Genomic DNA, 21,770 nt, shown 5'->3' with positions numbered 1-21,770 from the left:
TTTCTTGGTTTAGTAGTCCTGATTTAGCTTAGAATATTTTAATAATGCATTATTAATCTTGAACGTTTGATATTACTATTTCTCCTGATGATGTGAAAAATGTTTAGCTGATAACTATAAAAAGCGGTTGTAAACCCGTTTAAAAAAAGTTTTTTTTCTCCTGCAAGGCAAAAGTCATAATGAGCTAATATGCACCGCATATTAGCTCATTATGAAATACTTACCTCGGAACGAGGTGTGTAAAACGTACCTGGTTCACGCCGAGCGAGAAATCATCTTGCTCCGGCGTGTCTTCCGTGCAGGTTTAGGAGGTTTAGGAGATATTCTTTATACCTACAGGTAAGCCTTATTATAGGCTTACCTGTAGGTAAAAGTAAAAAAAGTGGGTTTACAACCACTTTAAGCAAAAAGTCACCTTTTACTTCTTCTAACTATAGGCACAGGCCTACAAAACCCAATGGTAGGATCCAGAACTACTGATAGGTGTCACTTATCAGCTACAATGCTTGAGAGACTAACCCTTCCAGACATTGGAGGACCAATTTGCACTTCCAAACCATATTCCATTCCATTACTTTCAGTTACACCATGCTCTACTAGCTCAATTTGCAGACAGGTACCCAACTCCCATTCACATATTCATACTGGAGGTTATAAATAGAGACAACTTCCAAAAATGGACCTCAATGACCTATAAGATTTGCTCACTCCACTGCCCTCCAACACTGTATGTACGCCCAAGTTCTACTGGGAACCAGACACAGACGGTCTAGATAATGAGGAATGAGGGGAAGTGTTGGACAGCTGTAAATTGTTATTCCCCCAAGTTATCCTCACACAACCCTGTATCCTACATAGGGAATATCTAACTCCGATATGTATGGCAACATTTCGCTCTATGCACAGCCCCATATGGCCAATGTGTTTTATTGTACTGGCACATTTAATTATCTTATATGGGCCTGCCCCAAGATTCAGAGATTCCGGTCACAAGTTGTACATTTCCCACATGACAAAATTTGATTGCTGTTGTCCCTAAACCCCAAACAATGCTTGTTAGGACTTTATTCTGATCCTGATTCAGAAAAGTTTACGACTACATTTATTCACAAGAGCATATTTACAGTTAGAAAACTGCTAGCCTGCAGCTTAATGTGGCTCTTCCTCCGACACTCCAAGATTGGATAGCCAAAATGAATCACACTCTACCCCTTAAAAAGCTGATATACATAAACTGAGGGTGTCCGAAGTATAATACTATATAGGACAGCTTTCTACAATCACCTGATACATGTGCATAGCCTATATCTTGATTGTCTTACTTATTGGGAGTGCAGCTTATGTTTCCTAATGAAATTATTGTTGAGTGATGTTGCATGGATCTTGAATGGACATTTCTGCCATGACTTTACTCACCCAAGGTGCTGTGAACTCTTTTATTTAACTGCTCATGGATCATACTGTTTATGTTTAGTCGGTACAATCTGCACAATCCACTTGGGTGCTTATGTATTGAAGTGCCATGGGGTTGATTTACGAAAACTGGAGAGTGCAAAATCTGGGACACAGTGCCTAACTGGACAAACTGCCTTTCTGTACCTGATTGGATACCATACCCAGCTGCACCAGATGTTACATTCTCCGTTGTTCGTAAATCAACCCTCATGTGTCACAATTTATGCAATGTTATACTTTACTTTATTGTACCCTGTTTTCCATTCCTGTGCAACAGCTTTTCCATAAAGGAGGTATTATTTTTCGACTAATAGTGCATTGTTATTATTAAGATGCATTTGTCTTTCCTTCAATTCTTGTCTTCTTTAGATTACCAGTTATAGATGCTGAATCAAAATGAGGTATATAAATTAAATAGTATATTTATAAAGCTGTGAATGTGACATTCACTGCAGGTGTATTTTCCTGTAAATGTGTTTTAAATCAGAGTGATTGATTTACCTGCATTAAAGGTTTGGTGAATGTCACATTCGCTGCTTAGCGAGGAGCTCAAGGGAAACATCACTTTGCAAAGAATACCCAAACAGAAGTTTTGCATGCACATGATTGGATGATGGAGTCAGCAAACTTCCTCTCATTTACTAACCTCTGGAGTAACTGTTCTTGCAAAGTGCACAGTCTATTTGCCTTCAGTACATCAACCCCTCTGTCTTCACTCAATATACACAAGATATTTGTGATATAATAGGTGAACCCACCTACATCCCTCTGCTGTTTATTTTCATAGTTTTTATGTCGTTTTGCAACAGTAAACATATTAAATACAAAACAGGGGATTTAAAGCATTGTTCCACCAAAAAAAATAATAATTAAAAGCCAGCAGCTACACATACTGCAGCTGCTGGCTTTTAATAAATGGACACTTACTTGTCCTGGAGTCCAGCGATGTCGCCACCCGCAGCTGATGTTTCCATCAGTTGTCAGGTGCTCCGCCGCCTTTGCGGGTATGGGAACCCGGCAGTGTAGCCTTTCGGCTTCACGCCGGGAACCCTACTGCGCATGTGCAAGGCCCCGCTCCCCTCTCCTATTGACCCGGCGAGGGAGGAGGAGGGAGCCACGCGGTGACGTCACAGCTCAACAGCGGGGACTCCCGGAAGTGGGAAAGGATACATGTCAAAGACAGGTATTCTGTCCCCCCTTCCCCCGAAAGGTGCCAATTGTGGCACCAGAGGGGGGGGGGGAGGGATAAAATTAGTGGAAGTTCCACTTTTGAGTGGAACTCCGCTTTAATTGTGATTTCACAATGACCAAATATAGCACGTGAGTGATGTCCATTAATGACATAGGTGGGTTCCTAGGTAAGAACAAAACATGCAAAAGTCTGTATTTTGGCAGAAATATGAAAACTCTCTACTACACCAAGGATTCTTGTGTCCCTGCTTGGGAACAATGGAAAATTGGCTGCATATTTCCAACCCACTGGAGCTCCAACAATTTCTTAACATGTGTTTCCACTGCAGCCATTTTTGCAGCCAAATTGGGATAACACCTAATTTATATTTGTTACATGCCCCCATTCATATAGCCTAACTTTTTTATTAATACTATTGCAGTTTAACTTTTTTAGATGCTCTATTCTGGACCCTCCAACAAGAAAAACTGCTACAGAGTTCTCTTTATGAGAGGGCTGGAAATATTTAATGATTTAAATAAAAATTAGGCATAATAGTGGGGTCTTCTCAAGTTTAAATGCAAAAGTGAAAAAAAAAAATTATTTGAATTGCTGTTCGATCTACACCGTGATGTGCATAGATAAACTGATCACATCAGTTACAAATTGTATTACACTAATTCCCCTTATTTACAAAACCAGTTTGATTAGTACTGTCATTGCTACAGTAATTATGTGTAACTTGAAAAGGCAAGCATGCTGGCTAGCATTGTTACCGGTAGGTAGATGTCAATGGAGCCTTGAGTGAATTGTGTGTAAATCTTTCACTTCTTCAGTGGTACACAATGGTAAACATTTTTTTGCCATGTTGATTCCACAGGGGTCTCTTTTCATGATGTTGCAAATGTATTCCTTCACTTGCTGTATTTTTGAATCTGCCTGAACCTACCCATCTTTGCAGGTTCTCATTCATTCTTTCCCCATCTCAGACCTTTTTCCTGCTCTTCAGGTACTGTTGTTTGTCTTCATATTGGCTTCATATTTTTTGGTCTGGTGTGTTTCCTCCTACTTGCTTTACCATCAGTTATTAACAGTTGTAGTAGAATACCTAAACCCAAGAACAAAAATGTAATATATTAAAGTTTGTCAACTCCCATACAATAATCTTTTATAAACATTTTTGGCATGGGATGCCCTTCAAAATATATACCAGACCCAAAGGGCCTGGTATGGCTTTGGGGGGGGGGGGGAGACCAGCACGCAATTTAATGATAAAATAAATGATGTTGGCTCTTTTGATTCACATTGTGCTGTCAGTGGGGAATCGCCCACTGACAGCAGGGATGACTGGTTGTTAGGGCACTGGCGGGTTCCAGCTCCTTGGTTGTTAGGGCACTGGCGGGTTCTGGCTCCTTGAGGCTACTTTCACACTGGGGCGTTGCGCTGTTGGCGGTAAAGAGCCGATATAGCGGCACTTTACCGTAGTTTTTGCAGTGTTATTTGGCCTCTAGCAGGGTGCTTTTAACCCCCGCTAGCAGCCGAAAAAGGGTTAAAACCACTGGCGGTTTGTCGGCGCTGCCCATTGATTTCAGTAGGCAGGAGCACTTTAGGAGCAGTGTATGCACCTGCTCCTACAGCGCCTCAAAGATGCGGCTGGCGGGACATTTTTGAGCATCCTGCCAGCGCACCACTCCAGTGTGAAAGCCCTTGACTCTTTCAGGGCGCTATTTTTAGCGCTATAGCGCCTGAAATGTGCCTCAGTGTGAAAGTAGCCTAACAAACAATGACTCATCCTTACTGCTGACAGCGGGGATAAGCCACTGGTTGTTAGGAATTCCTAACAACAAGCGCAAATCACACACAAAAAATGCATCAAAAAACAAATGTAGATGTGATTTTGATGCACTTTCATTGAAGTCCAAGGACCACAAAATCAGACTGCACCGCACCAAAGTAGCAAAGGACTGTTCCCCAAAGTTGCATCGCAGCTGTGCTGCATTGATGTGCACAGGCACCTTTGAGAGCAATGTTGTTTCCATTGTTAAGTGATTTAGTATGATCCAAGTCACATCTGAAATCATATCAGTGTACACCAGGCCTAAATGTGCTGACTGCATTAGTTATCATTTTCAGGCTAAAAACATTTTCAACAATTGCAGAAAATACCTGGTGATCTTGCCAGAAATACAGTTTCCTTGTCTCTGTGAGCTGGACTGAAATCACATCTTCCTTCCAAGCTATCTTCTGTACACTACATGTTACAGTATTCTTCCAACCATGTATTGGAAATGAAGAAGAAAATGTGTTTGTAGTCAACATTTGGCCATCAGATGGGGTACATAGATACAATGAAAAAAATTCACATTTAAGCCATTGGGATAGAAAACAGAAAAGTCTTAAAAATATTACATTTTTGTTTTGGGATTTAGATACATTTTAACAAACACTCTACAATTACGCATGTACCTGTTTAGGTTTTAATCAAATTTTATTTTAAATCAATGTTTCTTAGATACTAAAAGTCTCCAACCATTGTGATGGGGACTTCTTACCAAACCTCTTTTATGTTTTGCCATAACCTACAATTTAAACACAACACATAAGAAAATTTGGGTCTCTAACTGAAGAAAAATGTGTGCCTTTGCCTGAATGATGCACTTGTAGACATTGTTTTAAAAAAATGTGTACCTTCATCCTGTACAACATCATATAAATATGTCAGAAGATGGACCTAATATTAAATCAAAAATTCTAAATAAATCTCTTTTACAATGTACCTGGCAATGTTGGTATACAACAGTAAGTGAAAACATCTAACATTTTAGTGTTAGAACACATCTTCTGTACATCTTCTGTCATAGTAGAATATCTTAGGACCCTGTGTACACTTGTCATATCCAGCTATCCAGTGGGATTCTAAGGCCCCGTACACACGACCAGTTTCCTCGGCAGAATTCAGCTTCCGACCGAGTTTCTGGCTGAATTCTGCCGAGGAAACTGGTCGTGTGTACACTTTCGGCCGAGGAAGCCGACGAGGAGCTCGGCGAGGAAATAGAGAACATGTTCTCTATTTCCTCGTTGTTCAATGGGAGCTCTCGCCCCGCCGAGCTCCTCGGCGGCTTCAGGGCTGAACTGGCCGAGGAACTCGATGTGTTTGGCACGTCGAGTTCCTCGGCCGTGTGTACGAGGCTTCAGATCATCAGGTTTGTGGTTACTCATCAATGATGGTTGATTTTGCTAGTGCCTGTGAATCCATGGAGGGCTGCAGGTGACTGTGGGCATGGATGACTAAATCGAGATGGGTAAGGCCCCGTACACACGTTTCTCGGCAGAATTCAGCCAGAAACTCGATCGGAGCCGTATTCTGCCGAGAAACCCGGTCGTGTGTACACTTTTGGCCGAGGAAACCGACGAGGATCTCGTCGGGCCAAATAGAGAACATGTTCTCTATTTCCTCGTTAGTCAATGAGGAAACTTGGCTCGCCGAGATCCTCGGCGGCTTCACAAGGAACTCGACGAACAAAACGATGTGTTGTGCTCGTCGAGTTTCTCGGACGTGTGTACGGGGCCTAACAGTGGTTCTATGTGTTTCCCTTCATACACACAATGTGAGATGTTCCACGTGTATGTTAGGAAATAATATTACACAGTGGATCCAAGCTGGAACATGTTTGTGAAGAGTGAATCAGTTCCTAATTTAAGTCCCTAATTACATCTGCAGAGACATATTAAGAACTCTAATGCTACAGCTGGAACTTTGTACAAGGACCCACTTAAGTAAACCGGTCACAGTAGGTTACTAGGCCTATGTGACTTAGATATTTCCTGGATACAGGTGACTGTAAAAAAAGATGCAAGTGTTTGTATGCATGGAGAATGTTGGTGGCAAACAAAAATGGAGAGCAAATGTAGGATATGTGTGTTTATCTGTTATGTTGGGTTCATGGTCATCAGTTTTCAGGTTCAGGATGGGGTTATATTGCGCACAGTCTTTGGATTCTGGCTGAGAGGCTACAAGTCTCTTATTGGAGGTGTATTTTATAGTCTTGGTAATTAGGGGGCCTTTATTGTTTTTCATTTATTTTTTTCACAATGAGGGCCCTTTAGAATGAATAGTGATACACCAACTAGGGTCTGTACACTAGAGGCCTGAAGTATATCCTTGTTGTCATAGATGTTATCCATTGTACTGAGCATTGTACTGCTCTTATTTAGATGATGTGGTGATCTGTAGCAGTAAATGGATACAGGCTGTGTTTAAATCATCTACAAGGCAGTGTTTACAGTGAACCTAAAATAAATGCACCATTGGCCTGGAGAAAGCTAATTATCTTTAGTACACCATAGGGTGAGGTGTATTTAATCCCCAAATTCATAAATCATAATCATAAATCATAAATCATAAATTCATAAATCTAAAACTACCCCAACTGGTCATGAAAAACTGATAAACATCTTCCAGTGCATAGTTGCATGCTGCAAATGAGTATTCCCAATGTTGCCACTTTGATGGCTCCCTTAACAAACATAATTGATGGGAAGAATGCAGCAATGGTCATTGGGGCACTTGTACTGAAAGGGCATTTCATGAATTTTATGAGAAAACAATACTGTGTTAGCATCCCACAATTAGAGCCCCCCATTTCAGAAAATAGTTTATTGTTCAGACTGATATTGTTTTTGTGGTACTATGAGCCATTTTGACATCAGTAGACAATGGGGGACTATCTGAACAGAAAGGTTAAACCTGCAGAGACAAATACAACTTTAAAGAGCTAGAGTGCCTAGTGACAAAATGGGCACTGGAAGCCTTAAGCCTCGTACACACGACCGAGGAACTCGACAGGCGAAACACATAGTTTTCCTCGTCGAGTTCCTTGTTAGGCTGTCGAGGAACTCGACAAGCCAATTTTCTCCATTCCCGTCAAGGAAATAGAGAACATGCTCTCTTTTTGGCTCGTCAAGTTTCTCGACAGTTTCCTCAACGAAAATGTACACACGACCGGTTTCCTCTGCAAAAAAATATCTCCCAGCAAGTTTCTTGCTGGTTTTTGCCGAGAAACTCGGTCGTGTGTACGAGGCCTTATGGTGTCCTTTAGGTCATCATTCATTATTGACCATTCTGACCCTCATATGTCAGATTTATTAGATGACTCCTGCAAACTTTTAATATCCCTGTGGAATGCCATGCTGGCTGGCCTTACAGGAACATGTTTCCTTTTTTCCTGGACCCACTGCCTGGTTGTGACTTGTGTCCCTACCCTTGAGGTTTGAACATTGGAGGGTCAAGTCCTGGATGGGTACCTAGCTTGCAGGCCCCAGGTTCTTAATTGGACATTTGACTGATGTGGCCATCAGAGGGAGTCCACACCAAAATAATAGTCATGAACTGCTGCCCTGTGTGTTGAAGCTTTTTTGTTACATATGGTGTACCCTGAAATGAAATGATTTTTGTTATTGTTTGAAAGTCTAAATGAGGACATTTGCTGCAAAGGTGTGCCTTGATTGTTATGTTAAAATCCCTGCCTCCTTTCCTTGCATTTGCCACTGATCTAGCAATAGTAAGGCAAAGATTTAAGGATTACAGGCCCAGAGAATTATATAACTCTATTCTGAATGGTTATTTTTAATGTGCAGGCATTTGCCACAGTGTGTATGTCTTGTTGGTGGTCGGGTGTAAAGAACACAGAAAACACTGTTAATTCCCAGGATAAAGTCAAACTTGTGATTTTACCCTCGTCCAAAAAAACAAAACAATGTCAGGATTGCTATTGAATACAAAGCAGGGATGTGAAATACTCACCAGCTTACAGTTGTAACTCTCTTTCCAGAGGGATGAGTGAGGTTTCCTCTAATGGACAGTTAGCATTTTCAAGCTTTTTCGGAAATGAGGGAGCGATGCCTCACTGCTGAAGTCTGCAAGGGAGCGACACAGTGCTCTCCTTGCATTTTCTAGCAATCTTGCTACTGGTAAATTCTCACTTGCAACAGGATGGCAAGCGCCACACTAACATTCGTGACAATGCACGTATTTGCCAGCACACCACAAACCATCAAGTTTCATCTGAAGCTTTATTGATCACATAACAAAGGACCAAGTGCAACGTTTCGGTTAGAGTGATAAACATAATTCTTTATTTCACTAGTTCCTAATTATTTTTAGAATTGTAGGTTTATAGACAGAAATACCCACAGCTTTTTATATCACTCAGGGACTTTACTGGAATCTATCGCTTCTAAATTTCCTAGCTTTGCAGCCATGGAATCCTACAAAATTTGCTGCAAGAGAAGCAGTCTCAGGCCTCGTACACAGGACCGAGTTTCTCTGCAAAAACTAGCAAGAAACTTGCTGGGAGATATTTTTTTGCCGAGGAAACCGGTCGTGTGTACATTTTCGTAGAGGAAACTGTCGAGAAACTCGACGAGCCAAAAAGAGAGCATGTTCTCTATTTCCTTGACGGGAATGGAGAAAATTGGCTTGTCGAGTTTCTCAACGGCTTCACAAGGAACTCTACGAGCAAAATGATGTGTTTCGCCCGTCGAGTTTCTCGGTCGTGTGTACGAGGCTTCAGTGGCATGCTCCATGAAAAAAAATGAACGCTACAACAGTGAGAAGGAGACCATCTCATAATAACTGTAGCAGTTTGCCATACCTGAACACTTGTGCATAGCTTACCACCAAGGTCCCTAAGAGATAATCGAAGCTTGTGATGGTTCATCGCAGCATTTTCAGTTTATATAAAATGTAATCAATGATTTTCATAGCTCTAAATGGAAACATATTTTTGTTTCAGTGATTTGCCATCTTCCTTGTATGAATGGAGGACAGTGTACAGCTCGAGACAAATGCCAGTGTCCACCTAACTTTACCGGCAAGCTCTGTCAGATACCCACACAGAATGGAAATGTACAGAAACAGTATGCAAACCAGCAGAATTCAATAAAATCAACTGGATCTCATGTAATTCATTCCACCCACACGTTACCTCTCACTGTCACAGGACAACAAGGAATTAAAGGTATGTGGTACAATTATATGTTCTGTTTACTCAATTTAATAATTAAGTTGCAGAGAATGTAGTGTGATGTGATTTCATAAGTAAGAATTACGGTACTCATAGGTACTTTATTCATGTACCAATGAGAACACTGTTACTTTTGGCCCTTGAAAGAAGTTCAAGTATTAAGAGGTGTGTAGCTACTACTTGTTCACTCTTGGGTAGGCAGCTTAAATGTGCCACATTTTTTCTAGAGAAGAAAAAATATGCATTGCTAATTTGAGAAGGCACATGCATAGAATATGCTTTGGTGCTGAAGTATTGTGTGGTGCTCAGAATTCTGGTCAGTAGAATGCATTAATGCGACATGTGGCTTTTTACCACCTTTTTGATGCTACAAACTCCTGTGTGCACGAGGCCTTAAAGTGTTTGTAAATGCTTCGTTTTTTTTTCCATAAAAATATCAAACATGCCTATACTTACCTGCTCTGTGTAATAGTTTTGCACAGAGTGACCCCGAACCTCCTCTTCTGGGGTACCCTGCTGGCGCTCCAGACTCCTCCTCTTCATCAGACACCCGTGTGTGCTCAATCCAGGGTTCCGCTGCTGCATCCATTGACACCGACAGTGAGACTCAGCCCCTCTCGTTCCTGTGATTTGATTGACAGCAGTGGAAGCCAATCACTTCTGCTATCAATCTGTCCAATGAGGAGTGCACATCGCTCGATCAGATGGGCTCAGGTAAGCAAAAAAAGGGGGGGGGGGTCTGGGGGGAAGCTGCAGCAGAGAAGGTTTTTCACTTTAATGTATGGAATGCATTAAGGTGATAAACCTTAAGGTTTTAGAAACACTTTAATGTGTTTACCACCAGGTCCTGCTGTTCAGTTTGACATCTGAGATCTTGCTTGAAGGGGTTGTAAAGGATTTTTTTCCCCCTAAATAGCTTCTTTTACCTTAGTGCAGTCCTCCTTCACTTACCTCATCCTTCGATTTTGATTTATATGTCCTTATTTCTTCTGAGAAATACTCACTTCCTGTTCTTCTGTCAGTAACTCACCACCGCAATGCGAGGCTTTCTCCCTGGTGTGAAGAAAGCCTCTTGAGGGGGGAGGGGGCGAGCAGGCAAGTCAGGACACTCTCTACTTTGCAGATAGAGAAATGAGCTGTGTGTTAGTGGGCGTCCTGACACTCCTGCTCGCCCCTCCCCCCTCAAGAGGCTTTCTCCACACCAGGAAGAAAGCCTTGCATTACAGTGGTGAGTTACAGACAGAAGAACAGGAAGTTAGGATTTCTCAGAAGAAAAGAGGAAATTTAAAGCAAAATCGAAGGATGAGGTAAGTGAAGGAGGACTGCACTAAGGTAAAGGAAGCTATTTAGGGAACAAAAAAAATCCTTTACAACCCCTTTGGGTAGTTTCCTTTTTCAGCAGTCAAAATATTAGCTTGTTAGCAGTCTTGAAAGGAACAATGTAACTATTTAATTACATTGTATTTAAAGGGGATGTTAACCCTCATGGTTTTTCACCTTAATGCATTTTTTGTGCTGCAGCACCCCCCCCCCCCTTTTTTTTTTCTTACCTGAGCCCAGTCATTGCAGTGACGGGGATGAACACAGAAGCTCCAGTTGCTTTCTCGGGTCCTCATTCGTTAGATTGATAGTATTGGCTCCTGCTGCTGTTAGTCAAATCCAGTAAAACGAGGGGCGGGGCTGAGGCCTGTTGTCTGTGTCAATTGCTGCTGCTGTTGCCATCAATTTCAACTAAAGTAAAACCGTCACATTTTTTTTTTTCAGTATAGGTTTTTTCTTTTTAACCTTCTGTTACCACCTGGTACAATATTTTTATTTTATATTTTGTTTAGGACATTGTGATAAATGAAGGAAACGAAACAAAAAAAAATATTATTTACCACATGTAAATAGCTGTGTCATGCTTTGTATCAGACACATACTATATGATTTGTCCTCTTATGGTAAACATGACAAATCATATAATAAAATATGGAAAAAATAAATAATAATAGTGTTATTGTATATACGGTTAGAGCCGGTTCACACTGGGGCGACTTGCGATCAGACTTCATGTCGCCTCAAGTCGTCCCAAGTCGCGCTGTAGAGAAAAACAATGGAAGTGAATGGGAGCGATATTAATACACACGACTCAAGGCGATTCGACTTCAGAAAAGGTTCCTTTACTACTTCAATCCGACTTGTAGGTGATTTGTACCAATTGATTTCAATGGAAGTCGCCTCCAAGTCTGATCACTGTCTTAACTGAAGCGACTTTCCAGGAAGATAACATACATTTCTCAGGCAAACCTCTCCTGCCCCCCTCCCTCTCCCAGAGCTGATTGTTGTTTTATTGGCCACTGGAAAGTCTCCTGTCCTGGAGACGACTTCAAGTTGTGTTGTAATCGCCCCAGATCGCCCTGTGGTTCATGTTCAAGTTGTGTCGGAGTCGCCTCTGAAAGTCGGCGCTGGAAGTCGTGTCGCCCTAGTGTGAACCGACTGTTACTGGCCATATTAGGAAAAAATAAGTGTTTATCTTTTTGTTTCTTTTTAGATATATATATATATATATATATGAAAAACACACATTATTGATATTGTGTATGTTTGTGTATGTATGTATATATATATAATGCGTATAGTAAGTTATTGATGAATCATTATATGTTGCCAATAAAATAATATAATTTGCATATAATATTAAATCATCTCTTTTTTTTCTTTCTAGTTAATTACCCACCAAATATGGTTAACATTCATGTGAAGCATCCACCTGAGGCTTCTGTACAGTTTCACCAGGTGTCCCGGGTTGAAAGTTCTTCATCTATTCAGAAAAAAGATAATCAGCTAGGGCAGACGCATGTTTCCTACCACGGTGTACAGAAACATCAACTACCCCATGCCATATACCCACATCAGCAGACAGTATCCCACGTGTATCCAGTTTCAGCTAAAACACAGCTTGGACGTTGTTTTCAGGAAACCACCGGAACACAGGTAAGACTTTCTTTTAGTATCTGGGATGGCATTTTCAAATGTTCAAAATTCATGGGATATAATATAGATTTGTTACAGTTGTGTGTTCAGAGACAGTATTGAGAAAGCTCTATGCTAAAATGTAATTTTAGATGAGTGTAGGATGCAGTCACCGCATGAAACTAACACAGCCGACTTAAAGTCATGTCTGGATGCAGGCGCTTCCACAGAGTCTTTGGGCACTCAATTAACCCAAGGCACTCACTTAGGGGGCATTGCAGGTGATCCAGCTTTGAAGTAATAGGCTTAACGTGTACAAAGTACGGGAATGAAGTGTCCTTATTGCTTATTACAGTCAGTTGCATTCCTTCTATTAGGTTCAGTTCTGCACTGGGAAAACATTAGGGACTGGTACTAATGAACAATGACAATCACATTTTCTGTTAGAATATAAACCGCATTCAGTTACAAGTGTCAGAGAGTCATATCTAACTTGCATAAAAAAAAAACAACCTTGTTCACCTAAAACTCTCTCTGGCCCAGCAGCTTTCCAGTGATTCAGCTGCTACTGTCCATTATGCAATATTTGCTTAGTTTTATGCTTTGCTGCATCATACTTTTCCCCCAAAGTTTCCCCCAGAGCTTAGTAAATACGATGAAACTGCTGATTTCACCCAATCATGTGCAAGGAAACATGCTTTTTTGTTACTTTCCTTGCACCTGATTGGGTATTCTCTACAAATTGAAGCTTTACCACACATTTACAAAAAAAAAAAAAAGAGTACAACTGCACGTGCAGATTACAACGTTCACAGTCTATTTTCCTTTATTAAAATAAACCCCAATGCGTATCACTAAGAAGCCATTAAACAGCCTTTGTGTCTGTGATGTGTGTGTTATAGAGCTGGACTAATAGATGTGAGGCTTGGTTCAGAAGGATATACAATGGAGTGCACCTTCCTTCAAGGAGCTGCTTAGTAACAAAGGTATAGTGTAGGTGGACCTAAGCTGCTATCTCTGATCGTGACAAAAAGAGAGCTCAGCAGATGATAAACTCAGGATTATTATTATTATGCAGGATTTATATAGCGCCAACAGTTTGCACAGCGCTTTGTGATTAGTGTTGAAGAGATGTGTTGAATGTAAAGAGAGACTCCCAGGCAAATCTTGTGCCAAAATATGTAATATCAAGATGTTCTTTAAAGCACAGTCAGAGAAGGCTATTTGTTGACCTAATAAAGTAGCAAGACAACTTCAGATGTCAGGAGACATAACTTCACTACCTCAGAGAGAAAAATGAAAGATCTTACATGACCTCTCAGCTCTCTTTCTGCTTCCTCTCTCCACTTTCTTATCTATTACCAGTTCATCTCCAGCATCCTCTCTGTGGAATATGATCAGTTGCCACTCCTCTCTCTCTCCTCTACTCCTCAGAAACAATCAGTTTTCACTTCTGTTCTGGCTTATCTCTCCCCAGTGCGCTATTCAACCCTGAACTCCTACCTAGCTACAATCATCTTCTACAGGAACAATCATCTTCCCCTTTGACCTCCAACCATGCTAACCCCCAATTGTTCATGTCTTGACCAGATCCCAATTTCTTTTCTCCATTATGCCCATCTATAATCATCTCCTTTTGGCCTATCTTCATCTCTCTTTTTACCCAGTACTTGATCAGTTCACGCCCTATCTTCTCACTCTCCTTCCTCCCCACTCAGTCCCTACTCTTCTATTTCCCTGCAATAGCCTTTCTTCGCCTTCTCTACCCTTTCCAAAGTGCTTTTACCATTAATGCATGCCAATGTTGTTAAATACTCTGAAGCTGTCCATACATGGCTAAATTACAAGCCGGAATGAAAAAAAAAACTGAAACTATTCCCCCATCCACACATTTGAGGTGGATGCGGTAATCTCTCCTGCTGTGTCGTATTCTGACAGCAGAGGAGTCAGCTGGTCAGCACTGCAACTATAGGCTGCAAGGCTGATTGAACTAAAGTTTTCCAGCAAGCTCATTCATGAAAATTCGATCTGTAGATTGATTGCTTTAGAACAGGATTGGCCGCAGATTGATGGAAATTCAGCCGGTCCCTGCTGAGCTGCCCAAATTTCAGTCCATCTATGGGCCAGCTTGAGTTCACAAACTATTCAGCCTGAATTAACCTGCTCATCAATAGGTACATATTTACTAGTGTAGCTTGACGTAAAGCTTGACTCCAGACAATCGGCTAAATACCCAGTTCCAATACATATATGTGTACGTTTTACCTGTCGCATGATTTGTATTTTTGTCTTGTATGGCGCCACAGAGTCTTCAATCTATTCCCTTCTCTTGTCAGTGTCTTTTCTGTGTTAGATTGGAAGCTCTGTGCACTGCAGCACAGACTTATTGGCTTCTATCGCTGCTGTCCTCTTTTTACTGGTCCCTATTTACATCCGCTTTCTGTAATCCCATGCACAGACAACTTCCACATTTGTATTAGGTTCTTTAAAATAAGTCAAAATGTTATTAGAGTGGGTTACGGATAGAGCCTCTGTGAGGTTTTTACCACTGTGCGTGTCCAACAATTATAATTTTTTTTTTAAATTTATTCTCAATTAGAAGGTATAAATATGAATAGAATCAAGACAAGGGGCGCTTTAATCAGGTTATTTGAAGCAGGGGACTTTTGGTAAGCATTGCCCTGTACGGTAAGAAAATTCTTCCCGTGTAGCTCTTTTGCTTAAGCTACCAGATCTATGGAAATAAGACAAATGTTGCAAGGGAAGGAACATGTCGGGAAAGCTATATTTGTTTCTATACTTCCTCCAAAACGTTATAATATCCAAGCTTCTGAGTAAACTGTAAGACGCATTGCCATGGTCTGTTTAAACGCCTTTGTTCCTCAACCCTCTGCATATGCATAAACATGAATTTTTGGGTAACCTGGGTAAAGGATGACAGAGCCATATATTAGAGGGCATTTGGATCAACTAAAAGTGACATGGAAGGCAAAAATGCATTGTAAATTAGTTGTTAAGCCTCGTACACACGGCCGAGGAACTCGACGTGCCAAACACATCGAGTTCCTCGGCCAGTTCAGCACTGAAGCCGCCGAGGAGCTCGGCGGGACGAGAGCTCCCATAGAACAACGAGGAAATAGAGAACATGTTCTCTATTTCCTCGCCGAGCTCCTCGTCGGCTTCCTCGGCCGAAAGTGTACACACGACCAGTTTCCTCGGCAGAATTCAGCCAGAAACTCGGTCGGAAGCTGAATTCTGCCGAGGAAACTGGTCGTGTGTACGAGGCCTGACAGTGCTTCCTTTTACCTTGTGGACACTGGGCCTCATGATAAATGGAACCCTGGGCAAGGTGCCTGTGCAGATTTTTTTTTTCCAGAGGCCTGATGCTTTCAGTTGCTTTTCTTAAAATGGTAATCCACATTTACAACATTTATAGATAAAATGCTGTAGATATACAAGTTGTGTCTAAAAAGTTTGGTGAATGGTATCAGAAAACAAACAAAACAGCAGATACCAACAAATTACCTATATTGGCCTTCAAAATAATCAACATCCTTCACAACACTTCCAGCTTCCGGAAACTGTCAACAAAGGCCTCTTTAGTAATCGATCGCAGAGCATCTGTCACACATTGTTGGATTGCCACCATGTCCGCAAAACATGCGCCTTTCATGACGCTCTTCAGGAGGGGAATCAGATCCGGCATCCAAGTGGCGATCGATGGAATGGCGTTCACTGTCTTCCACGCGTTCCTGCTGACTTCTTTCTAACTGGTAGCACCAAATTTCATCCTCTGTGACGATGGTCCCCAGAAAGGATGAATCCTGATCACACGTGATGAGATCTTCCACTTACCCAAATGATGATGGTACACACTGTGTCCTTGCTAATGCCCAATTCCTCCTCCATTAATCACAGAGTCAGCCGCCGATCTCGTGCCAGCATTTGTTGCACTCGCTCGATCATGTCTGGGGTTCTGCTTGTCAACGGCCAAACTGAACGAGGCTCATCCCCAGTCATTTCCTTCCCGTTGCGAAAGCGTTTAAACACATTTTCTGCTCATGGCTTCGGTCCCGTACACTTGCACCAACATTTCCGTTTTCCCCAATTTGTAGCAGAGCTTGATGTTCACTCATCGCTTAATTGCACTGTGACCCTATCTCTCCCACTGACTATGTTCGACTGCCCGCAGTGGGTTTATCCTGACCATCCTGTGTACTCCGTCCTCGGTAACGCTTCTCAACGTGTCTCTGGATAGCTGTGTGCATGCGTTTGCACCTGGCCCATGTTGCTCTTGAGATATCCAACCATTCACCCAATTTTTTAGACACGTCTCAAAAGCTGTCAACAAGGAGCCATTTTCATGCTTTCAGTTAGCTTGAAAATGATGATTAAGATTGATTAAATATGTAGTTCTTTTTCGGTAAAAAGAGAGTTACATACTTTATACAGAAAGGTAGATGAATTTTCCAGGGGCCTCTTTATTAAAATTTCTGGCATAGCACTCCAAATCCTGATCCAGTTTCCCTAGGCTACTGTTGCTGATCTGTGGAGCCCAGTGGCAAACATTCGTTTTCATTGAAATAAATCAGGGTTTTGGATTCTGTATAAACCTGCACATTTGAAAAAGTGTTCTCAGGGTTGAGAAGAAGTCAAACACAGACAAGTCTTTAGGTTTGTATAACCAATTCAGCCAAGAGACCTTCCTGACTAAAATGTCCCAGAAACTGTCGATGCATTATTTATCTATCTTGCTTTTGTGAGTTTAGTTAGAACTTTCTATCTTAATCGTACAGGGCAGGTCCTGTTTGCCTTTGCCTTATAAAATAATCACTCCTTGTTTACATTTGCTTTAAAATGTGGCATTTGATCTGCGTTTTTGAAGCGCTCTGAACGGCAATCAAAGCAGCTATCACTAAATAAGATGGTTACAGTCCATACAGTCCTGTACACAATTTTGAGTTTGCTCTGCTTTGCTTTAGAAATGTTACCCATGTCACTTTCTTGGTGTCTTACTGCATCTCCAAAGCCTCAATAGATGTCTTTGAAGCACCCCTCTACCGCTGCAGGTGTGGTTAGGGAGCGATATAACGTTATCTTTGCCAATCCATGTTAAAGGCACTTTTATTAATGTTACTAATCAACTCAAGTGTAAAATATATTCTAACAAGAATGACAGTTTCATTTTCATTAGTAAATAACTTTTACCAGGTCTGATATTAGGTCTTAAATACAGACCATCACTTCCAAAAGACATGGTGCTTATTGCTGTGTAAGCTTTAGCACTTACCCCAATATTTGTTGCCCAGCAATACTTGTACAAATATTGATCAAAGATTACAGTCAACGCGCCTAATTTGTTGCTTGAAAAAAAAGCCAAAATAATAATACCATTTTCGATATCACCTTTAAAGTATGACTGAACAAAAACAATAATCCGTTTTGTAGAGTTTTGTAAATAATACAGGATCAATATTTTATTTATGCATATATTTTTTGTTTTTCTCCCTGTACTGCGTGCATCCTCTAGACTCCGGAGTCGCTGAAGGTGTTTTACCCTGGTTCTCCTCCTTCTTGGAAAACCGATCACAAATAGTAAAACTGGGATCTTTCACTTCTGAAAAACGTATGGTGTCATGCAGAGTCCCTCAGGGATCTCCCTTATTCGCCTGTATTGTTTAATATCTATCTTCGCCCTCTCTTTGAAATCATCAGTAACCAGAAGTTACTTTATCACTCTTATGCAGACGACACACAACTGTATTTCCGCATCTGCAACAAAAAGGATCATTCTCTTGGACTAGAGAAATGCCTCACAGATAACTGGATGACAAACAGTTATCTTAAACTCAATGGTTCGAAAACAGAACTTCTCCTGTTTAACGCTAACCGGAAAAATCACCCCGCGTCAACATGGACTCCCCCACCCATTCTGGGTAAAACTATCACCCCTAGCACCAAATTCAAAAGTCTCTGAGTCATTTTCGATACCTACATGACAATGAATGCACAAATAGGGTCAGTAGTCAGCGGATCCCACCATCTGCTGCGCCTACTACGCAGACTCACGCCCTTTTTCCGAAAGAGGACATTGCAGTCGTGGTGGGAACAATCATCAATTCCAGACTCGACTATGCAAATGTCCTCTATCTAGGACTTCCCAAATACCAAATCACTCGTCTGCAAGTCGTTCAAAATACGGCTGCTCGACTAGTGACTGGGAAAAAAACATGGGAATCAATCTCACCTTCACTGAGATCCCTTCATTGGTTGCCAGTAAAAGACAGAATCACTTTCAAGGCACTCTGCCTAATACACAAGTGTATTCAAGGCAACGCCCCCCAATATCTATGCGAAAAAATAAAAGCCCATAACCCCAATCGCATTCTGCGATCCACCAATTAAAACCTCCTCCAGATACCCAAAGCCAGATACAAGTCCAAAGAAGATCGAAGATTTGCAGTCCAAGGACCCCGCCTGTGGAATGCAACCATCCGACTGGAGTCGGACCACTCGGCCTTCAGGAGAAAGATTTAAACCCATCTCTTCTGTGGTCAAGGGGTTCCTTACCCATGAAATGGATACAGCGCCCAGAGGCAATTCAGTTCGCATGTGTTGCGCTTTACAAGTCTATCTCTCTCTCTCTTTAAATCAAAAAGCCTACAAGGGAAGTTTCACCTTGCAAAGAAATTTTCTTTAGAACTTAGTGAATGACGTAAAGATCTGCTGCCTTCCAACATCTTGTGTGTGCAAAATGTTTTTTTTTTCCTTGCACTTGATTGGGTAAGCATTGTCACCCTAAAAATGAAAATGGAGTGCCCTCAAATATACCTTGCTGTTTGGACCACCAGATATGTTTTAACTAAAAGCAGGACATTTTAAAAAGAAGGATTACAGTTTTTGGATTAACAGATGAATGTGCAGCAATATATTTTGTTAAGTATGGGGGGGGGGGTGTAATGGCGCTTGCCACTAATAAATTAATAATGGATAAAATAATTAATTAAAATAATTAATAAAAATGTGTTTCACTCCTTATTCCTTAAAGAAACCTCCAAACATCAATAACAAATGATGAGAAGGATGAATACCGTGAAAAATAATGAATATCCAAAATATGATTGACTAAAAACCATTTTGGTCATCAGACACTTTTCAAATAAATATCTCAAAATGATAATAAATACAAGTGCGAAAAGAAATCCTTCAGTGAATAAATAGTGACATCAAACATCCAGTGTATAATATAATAAACAAAAAATTGCAAGAAAAATTGCAATAAAATAAATATATCAAAAAAGGTCCATGTGCACAATCCCTGTGCTAAAAAAAAAAAAAAAAAAAACATTTTGAGATATTTATTTGAAAAGTGTCTGATGACCAAAATGTTTTTTAGTCAATCATATTTTGGATATTCATTATTTTTCACGGTATTCATCCTTCTCATCATTTGTTATTGATGTTTGGAGGTTTCTTTAAGGAATAAGGAGTGAAACACATTTTTATTAATTATTTTAATTAATTATTTTATCCATTATTAATTTATTAGTGGCAAGCGCCATTACACCCCCCCCCCCATACTTTACATTGTTGCTGGTGCGTGAGCATCTTTTAGTAGTGGTTGCTGCCTTCATATTTTATCTATTTTATCGTTTCCTATTCATATATTAATATTAGGTTTTAGTGTCCTGGAGTGGTTTTGCGCATTAGTTCCCCCCTTACAAATATATTTTGTTAAGTGTTGGGGTTTAGATATACTTTAATACATTCATATTTGTATATGTTATAATCTTATTCTTACAGTCTTTGCATGCCTGTGCATCAATGTAAAAGATATTGGCACTATATAGATAATTTTATTACTCATATCATTATTATCATCTTCTACATCAACAGTAAAAATATACAATTTTGCATTACAAAAATATATTTTACTGTTATTAATATGACCTACATAGTAACAATATTTTTAACAAGAATGATGAAAATATCTTCTGCACCATTAGTGAAAAGACATGGAAGATATTTTCAAATCAAAATCCTGTTCCATACATCCAGTTCAGTTTCTTGCAGTATAAGTGAATAAAATAATAATACTCAAAGATTATGACTTATACTGGTGGAGGACAGGTTCACAGATTTGTCCTAACACCTGAGACCACATAAAGCATTTCTTAGTTGCCAACAAAGACACTTTATACACAAGCGCCAGTGTGCTGTTGCACTGAAATATGGTTTTATATGTAACTCCCTCCCTGTCTCTTGAGCTTAGTGTTAGCACTGTTTACATTGCTCTTGGAACAAATGACTCAGCTATCTTAAGTTCAAATTGGCTGTGATTTAAGATCCTTTATCATAAAGACCACAGTTCTTGGTTTCATGAGAGGTACTTTAAGCTTCATGGGCCCCTCTGTCTACGTAACTTATGAGCAGTGAAGGTCCTAAATAATGGAAATTCTCTATAACTGCGAGTGTGTTCAGTCCATTCACAGTTCCTAAAGCTCTGAAAATGACAGCCCATACTGAGATATGGGCACAGAGCTGTAGGCAGTGTCTGCAGGAGCCTGACATTGCACCCATGGTCCACTGATTGCAGCTGCAATGCTTTACTGGCTCCTGTGAAAAAACAATTAGGCCCCTTTCGCTATACCGTCGGAATTGCCGCAGGATTTGGCCGCTAGTGGTGCGGTATTAACCCCCGCTAGCGGAGGAAAAAGGGTTAAGACCGCCCGCCGCATTGCGGGCGGTATTACCGCGGTTTCCCATTGTTTTAAGTGGGAAGGAGCGGTATACACACCGCTCCTTTTACCGCTCCAAAGGTGCTGCTTGCAGGAGATTTTTTTATCTTCTGTCAGTGCATCACCTCAGTGTGAAAGCCCTCGGGCTTTCACATTGAAAATGCTGGGCAGGAGTTTTTCAGGCGGTATTTAGGCGCTATTTTTATTTCTTTTCATAAAGGTGAGCTTAGCCGTTAAATATCCCAGACTGTGTGCATGTGGACACAAGCAGCCTGCTTAAGTTGTGCATCTTGCCCTGTTTGGAGGACCAATAACAACTTATTGATGTAGGCATGGTGAATATATTGTATGTACCTACACTATTCTAATTATTTAGCAGTATGGCCACTAAGAACAGGGCCTCTGATAAGTAGATCTGGCCCTCCA

General features: G+C 40.8%; 1 protein-coding gene across 4 annotated transcripts in view; it reads left to right on the top strand.

Moving 5' to 3' along the window:
• Positions 1-21,770, top strand: part of LTBP1 (latent transforming growth factor beta binding protein 1) — a 447,138-nt gene that overhangs the window by 217,007 nt on the left and 208,361 nt on the right. For 2 of the 4 annotated variants that reach the window (XM_040350808.1, XM_040350810.1), the window contains exons 6-8: positions 3,588-3,635; positions 9,421-9,645; positions 12,359-12,627. In XM_040350808.1, coding sequence (XP_040206742.1) covers positions 3,588-3,635; positions 9,421-9,645; positions 12,359-12,627 — 542 coding nt within the window. The remainder of the gene's footprint in view (positions 1-3,587; positions 3,636-9,420; positions 9,646-12,358; positions 12,628-21,770) is intronic. The other 2 variants (XM_040350809.1, XM_040350811.1) reach the window with 1 other exon arrangement.

The sequence above is a fragment of the Rana temporaria genome, chromosome 4 (assembly GCF_905171775.1).
Source record: "Rana temporaria chromosome 4, aRanTem1.1, whole genome shotgun sequence".
Taxonomy (NCBI): Eukaryota; Metazoa; Chordata; class Amphibia; order Anura; family Ranidae; genus Rana; species Rana temporaria.
The sequence above is the reverse complement of the archived record's forward strand: the minus strand, read 5'-3'. Positions and strand labels throughout refer to the sequence as shown.